The following is a 12154-nucleotide window of genomic DNA, read 5'->3' as shown; positions in this document are numbered from 1 at the left end:
TCGTTATGTAACTATTTATAGTATAGTAAATATTTATATCTATTTTTTACTGAGGATTTGCACCATGTTTATTTGGACTTTATTTGGACTTTGACACATTATTTATTATTTTCTTATTTTTTTATTTGTTCATTGTAAGTGGTGTTGTTTATAGTAACTAAAAATATATTATTTGGAAAAAGTCAAATTTGCTTCACTGTTCTATTATCCTGTAACATTTGTAACATACCGTATACCGCGAAACCGTCAAACCGTGGTATTGTTTTAGACGATTATCATACCGTAAAAAAATCATACCGTTACAACCCTAAACCTGCATTAACTCAAGATTGACATAGAAATCAGTCAATTTTGGTGAAGGAAAAGTCATGGTTTGGGGTTACATTCAGTATGGGGGCGTCGAGAGATCTGCAGAGTGGATGATCAACATCAACAGCCTGAGGTATCAAGACATTTGTGCTGCCCATTACATTACAAACCACAGCAGAGGGACAATTCTCCAGCAGGATAGCGCTCCTTCTCATACTTCAGCCTCCACATCAAAGCTCCTGAAAGCAAAGAACGTGCTCTAGGATTGGCCAGCCCAGTCGCCAGACATGAACATTATTGAGCATGTCTGGGGCAAGATGAAGGAGGAGGCATTGAAGATAAATCTTGATGAACCCTGGGAGTCCTGCAGGAACGCTTTCTTCGCCATTCCAGATGACTTTATTAATCAGTGATTTGAGTCATGTCAGAGATGTATGGATGCAGTCCTCCAAGCTCATGATGGAGTCGGACACAATATTCATTCTGTCTCCACTGCAGCAGGACTTTATATTCTATACTGGACATTATTTCTGTTCAGTGATGAGACTTTAGTCTAGGCAAAGTCAGACCTTACTGTCCTAATTAAATAATTAAGGCATGATCATATTTTATTGTGGTAAAATAAGCGTAATCTTGAGGCATTTGCCTTTCATATAAGCCACTTCTGATACCAAACGATCAACTAGAAGTCAAGATATTATTTGCTGTTTTCTAAAACTTGGATAGGCGACAGGACTTTTTCACAGGTAGTGTATATATAACGTATGTATATATATGTGTGTGTGTTTATTAGTCACTATAAGTCAATAGTTTCCATCTATTCCACGTATACACTATATCTGTTGAATCCCTATCCAAATATAGCTGCATCTTACACACTGTTATCGAGTGTGTATATGCACCATGCAAACTGTAGCTTACTGTATACATCACAGTTTTAAGTGCATAAAATAAGTAGTTGACTGGCATATGTGCCCAAGGGCCCGTCATATAATCATAATTCACCCTCTTTGGTCCGCCTGACGCATAAACACAATCACTATTCTTCTGGTTTCATCATATCTCCCTCCGTCTGTCTGTCTCTTCTCAGGATCATCAACGGGCCTTATTTGTCATTGTGCCACAGCTCTGTCTGATCTTCCTTTTTTGGAAGTGCTTTGCTCATCCTTGCCTCTGAAAGGTCTTGCAGGCGGTGGAAATTATTTAATGCTATAGACCTGCAGTAAAAGAGTGTTTACCGTCAGACCGGACCGCATTAGGACACTGCCATATCGCGCAGTCATTCGAGATAGCGGTAAACGAGAGCTCTGTTTTATTTAAGAAACAGCTCCATTGTTTGATTCTTGTGTATTTGGTCAAAAAGGTTTTATTGGGAATTTATTGACGGTTTTATGTGTTTAAATAAATCAGATCTCTCAGGATAAAACATGAAAGTAACATTAAAATAATCGTATTGTTAACTGAAGTTATAAACACACTTTACAACATTTTTCCATTACACTTTGCTACCTCCGGCGTCCATTTGATGGACATGTTTGTTTCACTGTTGTACTTCAGTCTCGCATCTTTTACAGCTTTTTATGCATGACATTTAGCTTAAAAAATAAAATCTTGTTTCATCTCCGTTCCACTGCTTCAAAAACACATTGTGTGTCCTTGGATTGGAGAAAAGTAATCAAGATTTGTAGTTATATGCTGTATGTTCAATTCATGTATTTTTGTAAAGGAGTATTCAACCAAAAATCAAAACTCTTAACTTATATATGGTGAATTTGTGCCTTTAGAAGTAATAAATGAGAAGTTAATGGTGCTTGGTTATTTAACAATGCTTGTCAATGGGTACTTTAAGGGTCGAAGTTTATGATGGAGCCAAATAAATCTGATATAAATAAAATAATTAAGCACATTTATCACAATATTCCATAATTGTTGTTAAAATAAATCTAAAGTTTTTGGTCATTACTGCAGACCCCTACTTACAATGCCATTTTGTTTTAATTATATGTAATGAACATAATTTTTTTAAACAGATATTTTACCATAGGCATAGCAAACAAAATTTAATACAAATTCAGTGATTTTTTTTTATGAATATGACAGAGATACGTTTTAGTATTAGCTCAATTTTTATTATTATTATTATTATTATTATTATTATTATTATTATTGTTATTATTATTATTATTGTTATTATTATTGTTGTTATTATCATTGTTATTATTATCATTATTATTATTATTATCATTATTGTTAATATTATTATTATTCTTGTTATTATTATCAATATTATTATTGTTGTTGTTATTGTAATTATTATTTTATTGTTATTATTATTATTATTGTTGTTATTATTATCATTATTATTGTTGTTGTCATTATTATTATTGTTATTGTTAATATTATTATTGTTGTTATTATTATTATTATTATTGTTGTTGTTGTTGTTATTGTTATTATTATTATTGTTAATATTATTATTGTTATTATTATCATTATTATTATGGTTGTTGTTATTTTTATTATTATTGTTATTGTTAATATTATTATTATTGTTATTATTATCATTATTATTATTGTTGTTGTTATTGTTATTATTATTATTATTGTTATTGTTAATATTATTATTATTGTTATTATTATCATTATTATTATTGTTGTTGTTATTGTTATTATTATTATTATTGTTATTGTTAATATTATTATTATTGTTATTATTATCATTATTATTATTGTTGTTATTATTGTTATTATTATTGTTATTGTTATTATTGTTATTATTATTGTTGTTATTATTATTATTATTATTATTATTTTTGTTGTTATTGTTAATATTATTATTGTTGTTGTTGTTATTATTTTAATATAACCAGTTTTTAAATACCTTTAAAAATTATTTTGTCAGGAGTCAGGATTTTTTAAAATAAGAAATATTTTCTTTACAACTGCGTAAAAACACCAATTTATTTATGTATATACTTATTTATTTATTTATTTATTTATTTTTGCATTGCTATCATTTAATTTCTGTAGCTGACTACTGTTAGGCTCCCCAGAAAACGTGTGAAACTGTATACATATCCTAATAAAATAAAAAAATTAAGTTGCAATATCAGATTTTTCAAACATCATGCAGCCCTATCATATGCGACACAGGCTCATTGTGAATACGCACCCCTGTCTACATTTCTGGAGATCACAAAATACGCACCCAGATTTACGTCTGGCTTCATTTCATCTGTGAAACTATCATTACGGGGTGTCATGATGATGCCATGGACAGTTGGTCGGTTGGTCCACAGCAAGCTGGCCTGGTCGGCTGAAGTGTATATTTCGCCCTCTGATGGACTTGCGTGAGAAGAGGACGCGCGAGAGAAATTTAAGATCATCAAAAGGTGTACGCAGCGGCCTCTGGTGGATTTGCAAAACAAAAACCTCACGCAGACATACCTCCAGTTACATATTTCGCTGTCCTCAGAAATGTAGACCTGGGTACATATCCACAGTGTGCCTGTGTTGATCATATATCATGCTTAAAGCTTTTTAGCAGTAATTAATCGCTACCAAAAAATCTGATACTGTCGTAAACCTAATCTGTACACTTCATGCTGATATCTGTTCACTTGCATCCCACTGCAGAAGACGGAGGGCGCAGAGCAGTGTTTACATTAGCAGTAATGCCACCATGCTAATTTATGAGCCCTATGTGGTGCCATTGTGGCAGCTTACATAACAGACTAAAGGCTCCACTTCAGCCTCCATCCACTCTGACTGAAGCTCTATTCAACATCTAAACACTGCTGTGTAAATATTTCTTGGGGTGGCATGACCGAACGCCATCATTAGACGTTCTTAAGAAGCTCAGTCACCTCTAAATCTTGTAAATGTCTTAACTGCGCTGCTTTTTTCTGTGTGTTTTTTCTCCCTAGAGCTGACTCTTGGTTTAAGAGCGACACCGTTCAAAGTGACCAGCTCGAGTCTCTCATCCGGATCCTCTGTGAAGGTATTTAACATTTGCAGACCATTTTAACACAAAAACGAAGCTGCGTTTACATGCAGGTTCCATGAAAGTCTTTGTTTAACAACAGTTTTTCTGCATTTTTAATAAGTTAGCTGTTTTTTTTAATACATTTCCATTGTCTTTCTGACCCTCAAGATTATAAAGATCATTTTTAATGCTTTGCCTTCTAGAATATTCGATAAACAGCTTAAAAAGAGAAGAAAACTGGGTCACACTTTATTTTAATATATATTGTTTGCTATTAATAAACCATTAAGTATGACTTTTGCTTCAATAAACTCCTAATTTGCTGTTTATTAATAGTTATTAAGGTTGTAGTTGGGTTTATTATTACTTTTTCCTACATGAACAGCATTTTTGCACATAAAATAAGTTAGAAACTGGGTCACACTTTATTTTAAGGCATATTTTTTGCTATTAATAAACCATTAAGTATGACTTTTTGCTTCAATAAACATCTAATATGCTGTTTATTAATATTTATTAAGGTTGTAGTTAGGTTTATTATTACTTAAGAGAAGGAAACTGGGTCACACTTTATTTTAATATATAATGTTTGCTATTAATAAACCATTAAGTATGACTTTTTGCTTCAATAAACATCTAATATGCTGTTTATTAATAGTTATTAAGGTTGTAGTTAGGTTTATTATTACTTAAGAGAAGGAAACTGGGTCACACTTTATTTTAATATATAATGTTTGCTATTAATAAACCATTAAGTGTGACTTTTGCTTCAAAATACTCCTAATTTGCTGTTTGTTAATAGTTATTAAGGTTGTAATTGGGTTTATTATGACTTTTTTCTACATAAACAGCATTTTTGCACATTACAAGAGAAGGAAATTGAGTCACACTTTATTTTAAGATATAATTTTTGCTATTAATAAACCATTAAGTATGAATTTTGCTTAAATAAACTCCTAATTTGCTGTTTATTAATAGTTATTAAGGTTGTAATTGGGTTTATTATTACTTTTTCCCTACATAAACAGCAATTTTGCACATAAAAAGAGAAGAAAACGGGTCACATCTTCTTTTAAGATATAATTTTTGCTATTATTAAACCATCAAGTATGAATTTTGCTTCAATAAACTCCTAATTTGCTGTTTGTTAATAGTTATTAAGGTTGTAATTGGGTTTATTATGACTTTTTTCTACAGAAACAGCATTTTTGCACATTACAAGAGAAGGAAATTGAGTCACACTTTATTTTAAGATATAATTTTTGCTATTAATAAACCATTAAGTATGAATTTGGCTTAAATAAACTCCTAATTTGCTGTTTGTAAATAATTATTAAGGATGTTATTGGGTTAATTGTTACTTTTTCCTACATAAACTGCATTTTTGCATGTAAAATAAGTTAGAAACTTGGTCATACTTTATTTTAAGGTATATTTTTTTATTAATAATAAACTGTTAAGCATGACTTTTGCTTTAATAAACATCTAATTTGCTGTTTATTAATAGTTATTAAGGTTGTAGTTGAATTTATTATTACTTTTTTTCCATAAACAGCATTTTTGCACATTAAAAGAGAAGGAAACTGGGTCACACTTTACTTTAAGATATAATTTTTGCTGTTATTAAACCGTTATGTATGAATTTTGCTTCAATAAACTCCTAATTTGCTGTTTATTAATAGTTATTAAGGTTGTAATTGGGTTTATTATTACTTTTTCCTACATAAACAGCAATTTTGCACATAAAAAGAGAAGAAAACGGGTCACATCTTCTTTTAAGATATAATTTTTGCTATTATTAAACCATTAAGTATGAATTTTGCTTCAATAAGCTCCTAGTGTGCTGTTTGTAATAATTATTAAGGATGTAATTGGGTTTATTATTACTTTTTCCTTCATAAACAGCATTTTTGCACATAAAATAAGTTAGAAACTTGGTCACACTTTATTTTAAGGTATATTTTTGGCTATTAATAAACCATTAAGTATGACTTTTGCTTCAATAAACTCCTAATTTGCTGTTTATTAATCGTTATTAAGGTTGTCGTTGGGTTTATTATTACTTTTTCCTAGATTAACAGCATTTTTGCATATAAAATGAGTAGAAAACTGAGTCGCACTTTATTTTAAGATGTAATTCTTGCTATTTTTAAACCATTATGTATGAATTTTAGCTCAATAAACTCCTAAATTGCTTGTACTATTAATAGTTATTAAGGTTGTAATTGGGTTTAGGTATTAGTTATGATTATGGAATAAGATGCAGAATATGTGCTTTTATTAGGATTAATAAGCAGTCAATATAGTAATAACTGGCAAGTCACTATTAATACTGAGAATTGGTACTAAAATGTAATTAAAGATTTTATGTACTCCAAACATCCACTGTAGTTTTTCCCATCAGCCCCTGTGGTCTCTGGGATCTCATACAATACAGTCCACAGAGAGAGAGAGAGCTGTGTTGCCAGATCTCACTAGAAAAAGCAGGCCAACACAAGCGCCTTCCCTAACCAAAAATAAGCCCTAATACGGAGCTGTTTTCTTTAAACCAGAATAAAACAACACGACTGACCATAAATAAGCGCCTTTATGAAAACCAAACTTGTAAAAAAAACAGACAGAAAGAAAACACACTCTATAAGCAGCAGCTTTACGAGTGTGAATAAAACACAACACCTCGCTCACCAGTGGTTTACTTGAGTTTGTCTCATAAAATACGTTTCCAGTCAGCAAAATCACAGACACTGAGCAGGTTGAATTGTTAGCAGTCGTGTTGGTGCCATGCCAGAATGTTTGATTGACATGATTGCTCTCTGATTCAGTTTAAACACAAATGCATTCAAATCTGTGCGTGCTTGATTAGCATTATGAGTCTGTGTTAACAGCTTATACTACAGTATTTAGGAGTACAGAGTGTAATAAACACTTAATAGGATGACATTTACGCATCTGTAAAGCACTGAGAGTAGCAGGAATGGATGGATAAATTAAAGCACTTATTATGCATATTTTTTAAATAGTATTAAGGAAGTAATAAGCACTATTATATTATTGTACTTTTAATAGTTTACAATTATTAAACTCGGTTAGCTAAACTATAGAGAGCCTCTTGACCCACTAAAGTGCATCTTTATTGCAATATCCTCATTTTATTTTATGCTGATAAATGTACTGACATGCATTGGTGGTAAAATATTAACATAATAATAATAATAAGAAGAAGAATTCTAAAATAATGTTAGTCTGTGCCTAAAATATAAAACAACCTTATGAAGGCCATTAGTTTTTTCATTTATTAAAATTGTTGGTTGTTTTTTACTTGTTTTTTTTTGTATATGTATTATTTATTTAATTTTTCTGTCATTTATTCAATTTGTAGCACTTTTTATAAAATTTACCGTTAGGTTTAAGTTTTATTATAATATATATAAAAATATATTACATTTAAATGTGATGTTAATGTAATGTCACATTGTAGATCAAAATTATTTTGCCTTTAAATCATGACACAAGATTATAAAAACTAATACTTACATTTTTAATTTGACATCATGAAAAGTCCTTTTTTCAAACCTTTAAGTAAACTTTCATTTATTTATTATTATATATACAATATTACACACTAATCGGCCACTTTATTAGGTACGCGTTACAAGTACTAAGTAGTAGTAGTACTTTTGTCCAGTTTTGGTGAGCCTGTGTGAATTGTAGCCTCAGTTTCCTGTTCTTAGCTGACAAAAGCGGCACCCGGTGTGGTCTTCTGCTGCTGTAGCCCATCCGCCTCAAGGTTGGAAGTGTTGTGTGCTCCAAGTTGCTCTTCTGCAGACCTTGGTTGTAACGAGTGCTTATTTGGGTTACTGTTGCCTTTCTGTCAGCTGGAACCAGTCTGGCCATTCTCCTCTGACCTCTGGCATCAACAAGCCATTTGCGCTCACAGAACTGCCGCTCACTGGATATTTCCTCTTTTTCAGACCATTCTATGTAAACTCTAGAGATGGTTGTGTGTGAAAATCCCAGCAGATCAGCAGTTTCTGAAATACTCAGACCAGCCTGGCACCAACAACCATGCCACATTCAAAGTCACTTAAATCCCCTTTCTTCCCCATTCTGATGCTTGCTTTGAACTGCAGCAGATCGTCTTGACCATGTCTACATGCCTAAATGCACTGAGTTGCTGCCATGTGATTGGCTGTTTAGAAATTTGCATTAACGAGCAGTTGAACAGGTGTACCTAATAAAGTGGCCGGTGAGAGTGTATATTATATACACAAAATCTAGAAGATTTGAGGTAGTCTGCCATTTAATACTGTACAATGTGTTTAATTGAAGAGTATATTAATGATTCTTAAAGATATACATAAAAACTTTAGTGAAAAGGTTAAAAAGCCTCTATTGACATGGAGATAATGTAATTAATAAAGTGGGGTGCTGTTGACTTGAAATTTTCCCCGGATGTTGGTAACAACCAAATAAATCCAGATTTGCAAACACAATAATAATTAGTTTATAAATGAAGGTATGTGTAATAAAATGAAATGACGCAGGGAAAAAAGTATTGAACACATGAAGAGAGGGAGGTGTAGTTCAGCAGTGAAAGCCCAGACAGCAGCTGAAATCTCTCAGTAGTTCTACTCTGCTCTTCCTCAGTGTAAATGAATATCAGCTGCTTCAGTCCAACATCTACATTAGCAGGAGGATGAAGATGAGCCAGGGTGGACATTTCAGCAAGACAATGATCCAAAACACAGCCAAGGAGGCTCTCAGATGCTTTCAGAGAAAGAAAATCAAGCTGTAGAATGGCCCAGCCAATCACCTGAGCCGAATCCAATAGAGAATATGAAATAAAGTTCAGATTTGATAGACGAGACCCACAGAAGCATCAAGATTTTCATCTCTGTGGAAGTCTGTGAGAAACTCACACCCGAGCAGTGCATGAGACTTCATTCTCTATATGAGAGGCGTCTTTAAGCTGCAGCACTAAAAAAGCCTTTAATATAAAAATATTAAACACATTCAGTAGTTCAGCACTTTCTCCTTGTCGTTCTTTTCTTACTACACACAACATTTTTTCAGATTTAATTTGTTTTGTTTTATTTCCATGCTTTTATTGTTTGAGTTTTTACCAAAATCTGGTTCGACTCCATGTCAACAGCTCCTTTAGAAATATTATTCATCGAAAAAAACATGACAATGTGTTCAAGACTTAACTTCCCTGCTGTATATTTAGAGTAAAGCGAACCATTAGAGAAGGAGTGTGTTTTTGCAGGTAATTCTCTTTGCGTCTGTTACTCATGTGGGGCAGTGTGGTAATCTGGTTAACGGATCAGCACAGACGCTTCATTAGCAGCTTCACCAGGCTATTCCTCACAAATGAGGGATTAATATCTGTGTGAGAGCGACAGGAGAAAGAGAAAGCCTCCAGACACACAGCAGGGATCATGATTTGAAGGCAAACTTGCGCACGGCCGTCTGAACAGAGGTAAAACATCAGTAGCGTTTCAGCAATAGTGACTGAATTGTGTTGCGATCTAGCAAGTGTTAAAATGAATCCATAAATGCTTGTTTTGGGAAGATTTGCTGGAGCTTTATTAGCGATTATGAAGATGTATGGCTAGCACTGTTGAAGTTTGCTGTAACGGATGTGTTTGAATGGCCGTTAAAGGGATTCTCTGTTCCTTTTTAAGTAATTTCCTGGAGGTACAGATTACTAGATGTAGGTCAAACTGTTTGGGACTGTAATTAGGGAGCGCAGGGATGGGAGAAACTGAGAAACTTAATGAGAAAACCAAAAGGAGGGGAATGGAAAATTAACTTTTCCAGCCATGCTGAGTCTGACTTCATTTTCTAGTGTGAAAGCAAAACTGTGGTTCAGGGGTGCGTTTCCCAAACAACGATGTACTCGCGGCTGAACTATCTTAGTACGATGCATCAGTTGGGAAAAGTACTATGCAGTGACGAGTGTTTCCCAAAACCCACAGTTTCTCTGTCGCAGATCCATCGCTTGAACCTAAGGGTGTCACGATTTCGATTTTTAATCGAAATCGATCGAAATTTATGCCTAATTTCGATTATCGAATCAAAAAATAGAATCGTCGATGCTGCCACGCCCCCATGTCACGTCAGCTTGGCTTGCCAAGCAGGAAAAAACAGGCTTGTTGAAGTGCTTGTTAAACTGCAGACGCAGGAGACCCGTCGACAGAACTTAAACCCTCCCCTCTTTCAATGAAGTCGCCGGTGTGGAAGCATTTTGGATTTTCAGTGAGTTATGTTGACAACGTTCGTGTTGTCGACAAAAAAAAACACAGTTTTGCAAGCTCTGCTATGTACGTATTACGTTCGTCCTCAGCAGAGTTTCCAGTAGGGAATTTCATTACCGATCTATAAATTATGGCTTTTTTTGTAAATTTACAGTAAAAGTCAAATTTATTACCATGGTTTCATTACCATTTTACAAATTACAGCTTTTTTTGTAATTTTACTGTAGTTTTAATGTGTTTAAGATTAAATTATGGCAGCAGAGTTTCCAGAAAGGAACCACAATCTTACAGTTTTATTACTGTTTTATAAATTGTAGCTGTTTTGTAATTTTATGGTAGTTTTAATGTATTTAAGGTAAAATACTGGCAGCAGGGTGTCCAGTAGTGAACCGTAAGATTGGAGTTTCATTACCGTTTTACAAATTACAGCTTTTCTGTAGTTTTACAGTAAAATACTGGCAGCAGAGTTTCCAGCAGTGAACTGCAATCTTACAGGTTCATTGCTGATTTCCAAATTACACCCATTTTTGTAATTTGAAGGTAAATTCTGGCAGCAGGGTTTCTTGTAGTGAACCGTAATCCTACAGTTTCATTACCGTTTTACAAATTATGCCTTTTCTGTAATTAAATGGAAAAACGCTGGCAGCAGAGTTTCCAGCAGTGAACTGCAATCTTACAGTGTCGTTACTGTTTGCATATTACAGGTTTTCTGTAATTTTATCCTAAAATATTGGCAGCAGGGTTTTCAGCAGTGAACCACAGTCTTACAGTTTCATTACCGTTTTATTAACTATGACTTTTTTGTAATTTTACTGTAAAATACTTTCCTCAGTGTAAATACTTTACTGTAAAATACCAGCAGCAAATCGCAATCCCACAGTTTCATTACTGTTTTCCAAATTTTGACTTTTCTGTAATTAAATTGTAAAATACTGGCAGCAGGGTTTCCAACAGTGTACCGCAATCGTACAGTATAATACTGTATTCTTTTTTTTATTTTATTTTTTAAACAGTAAAGAAATTCACTAGTTAACTATTAAAAACCTGTTAAATACCTATTAAAGTACCTTTGTGTAAATGCTGAAAAATAATTAAGTGGCAGCATTTCTGAGAGGGTGCTCGCTGCAGAGCCATTTGAGGAGAGTTGAGCTCCAGCGAGGGGGAGCATGAGCTGTCGCTCCTCCTCCTGTATGCTGTTTTAATGCGTACACCAACCCCACCCCTAACCCTACCCCCAGTGACATCACTCGTAGAAGAAGTGCAAAAAAGGTGGAGCTCAAGCTTAAGCTCCCCCTCGCTGGAGCTCACCTCTCCTCAAATGGCTCTGCAGCGAGCACCACTTGGCATTTCTGGACATCCATTAGGGCTGCACAATATATCGAAGTCAATAGTATGTGTCAAGTGTTTGTGTGCTGCACGCAGAGGTTGTTCGTCCATATCCGACCAATCAGAGTGGGCCTTTACTATCTTCATCTCCACCTCTCAACTTTTAAAACAGGAAAAGTAATGCTTGTCTGCTTCTTCCGTCCCCTGCTTACCTTCATTCTTGACAGTGTTTGTTTTGTGGACACTCGTTTACAGCTTTGCGGAGGTATATTTAGAC

At 33.7% G+C, this 12154-nt stretch overlaps 1 protein-coding gene across 20 annotated transcripts in view; it reads left to right on the top strand.

Annotated features, from left to right (window-relative positions):
- smtnb (smoothelin b) overlaps positions 1 to 12154 on the top strand; it is a 124465-nt gene that overhangs the window by 71245 nt on the left and 41066 nt on the right. For 17 of the 20 annotated variants that reach the window (XR_012406535.1, XR_012406534.1, XR_012406532.1 and 14 more), the window contains one exon: positions 4236 to 4309. Coding sequence is in view for 15 of the 20 variants with exons in the window: in XM_073951663.1 (XP_073807764.1) it covers positions 4236 to 4309 (74 nt within the window). In the remaining 5 variants the exon portion in view is untranslated. Of the gene's footprint in view, positions 1 to 4235; positions 4310 to 8941; positions 9325 to 12154 lie in introns of those variants that run through there. The other 3 variants (XM_073951676.1, XM_073951675.1, XM_073951677.1) reach the window with 2 other exon arrangements.

Source organism: Danio rerio, chromosome 5, assembly GCF_049306965.1.
Source record: "Danio rerio strain Tuebingen ecotype United States chromosome 5, GRCz12tu, whole genome shotgun sequence".
Classification (NCBI taxonomy): domain Eukaryota; kingdom Metazoa; phylum Chordata; class Actinopteri; order Cypriniformes; family Danionidae; genus Danio; species Danio rerio.
Note: the sequence above shows the minus strand (reverse complement) of the source record. Positions and strands in the feature narration are given on the sequence as shown.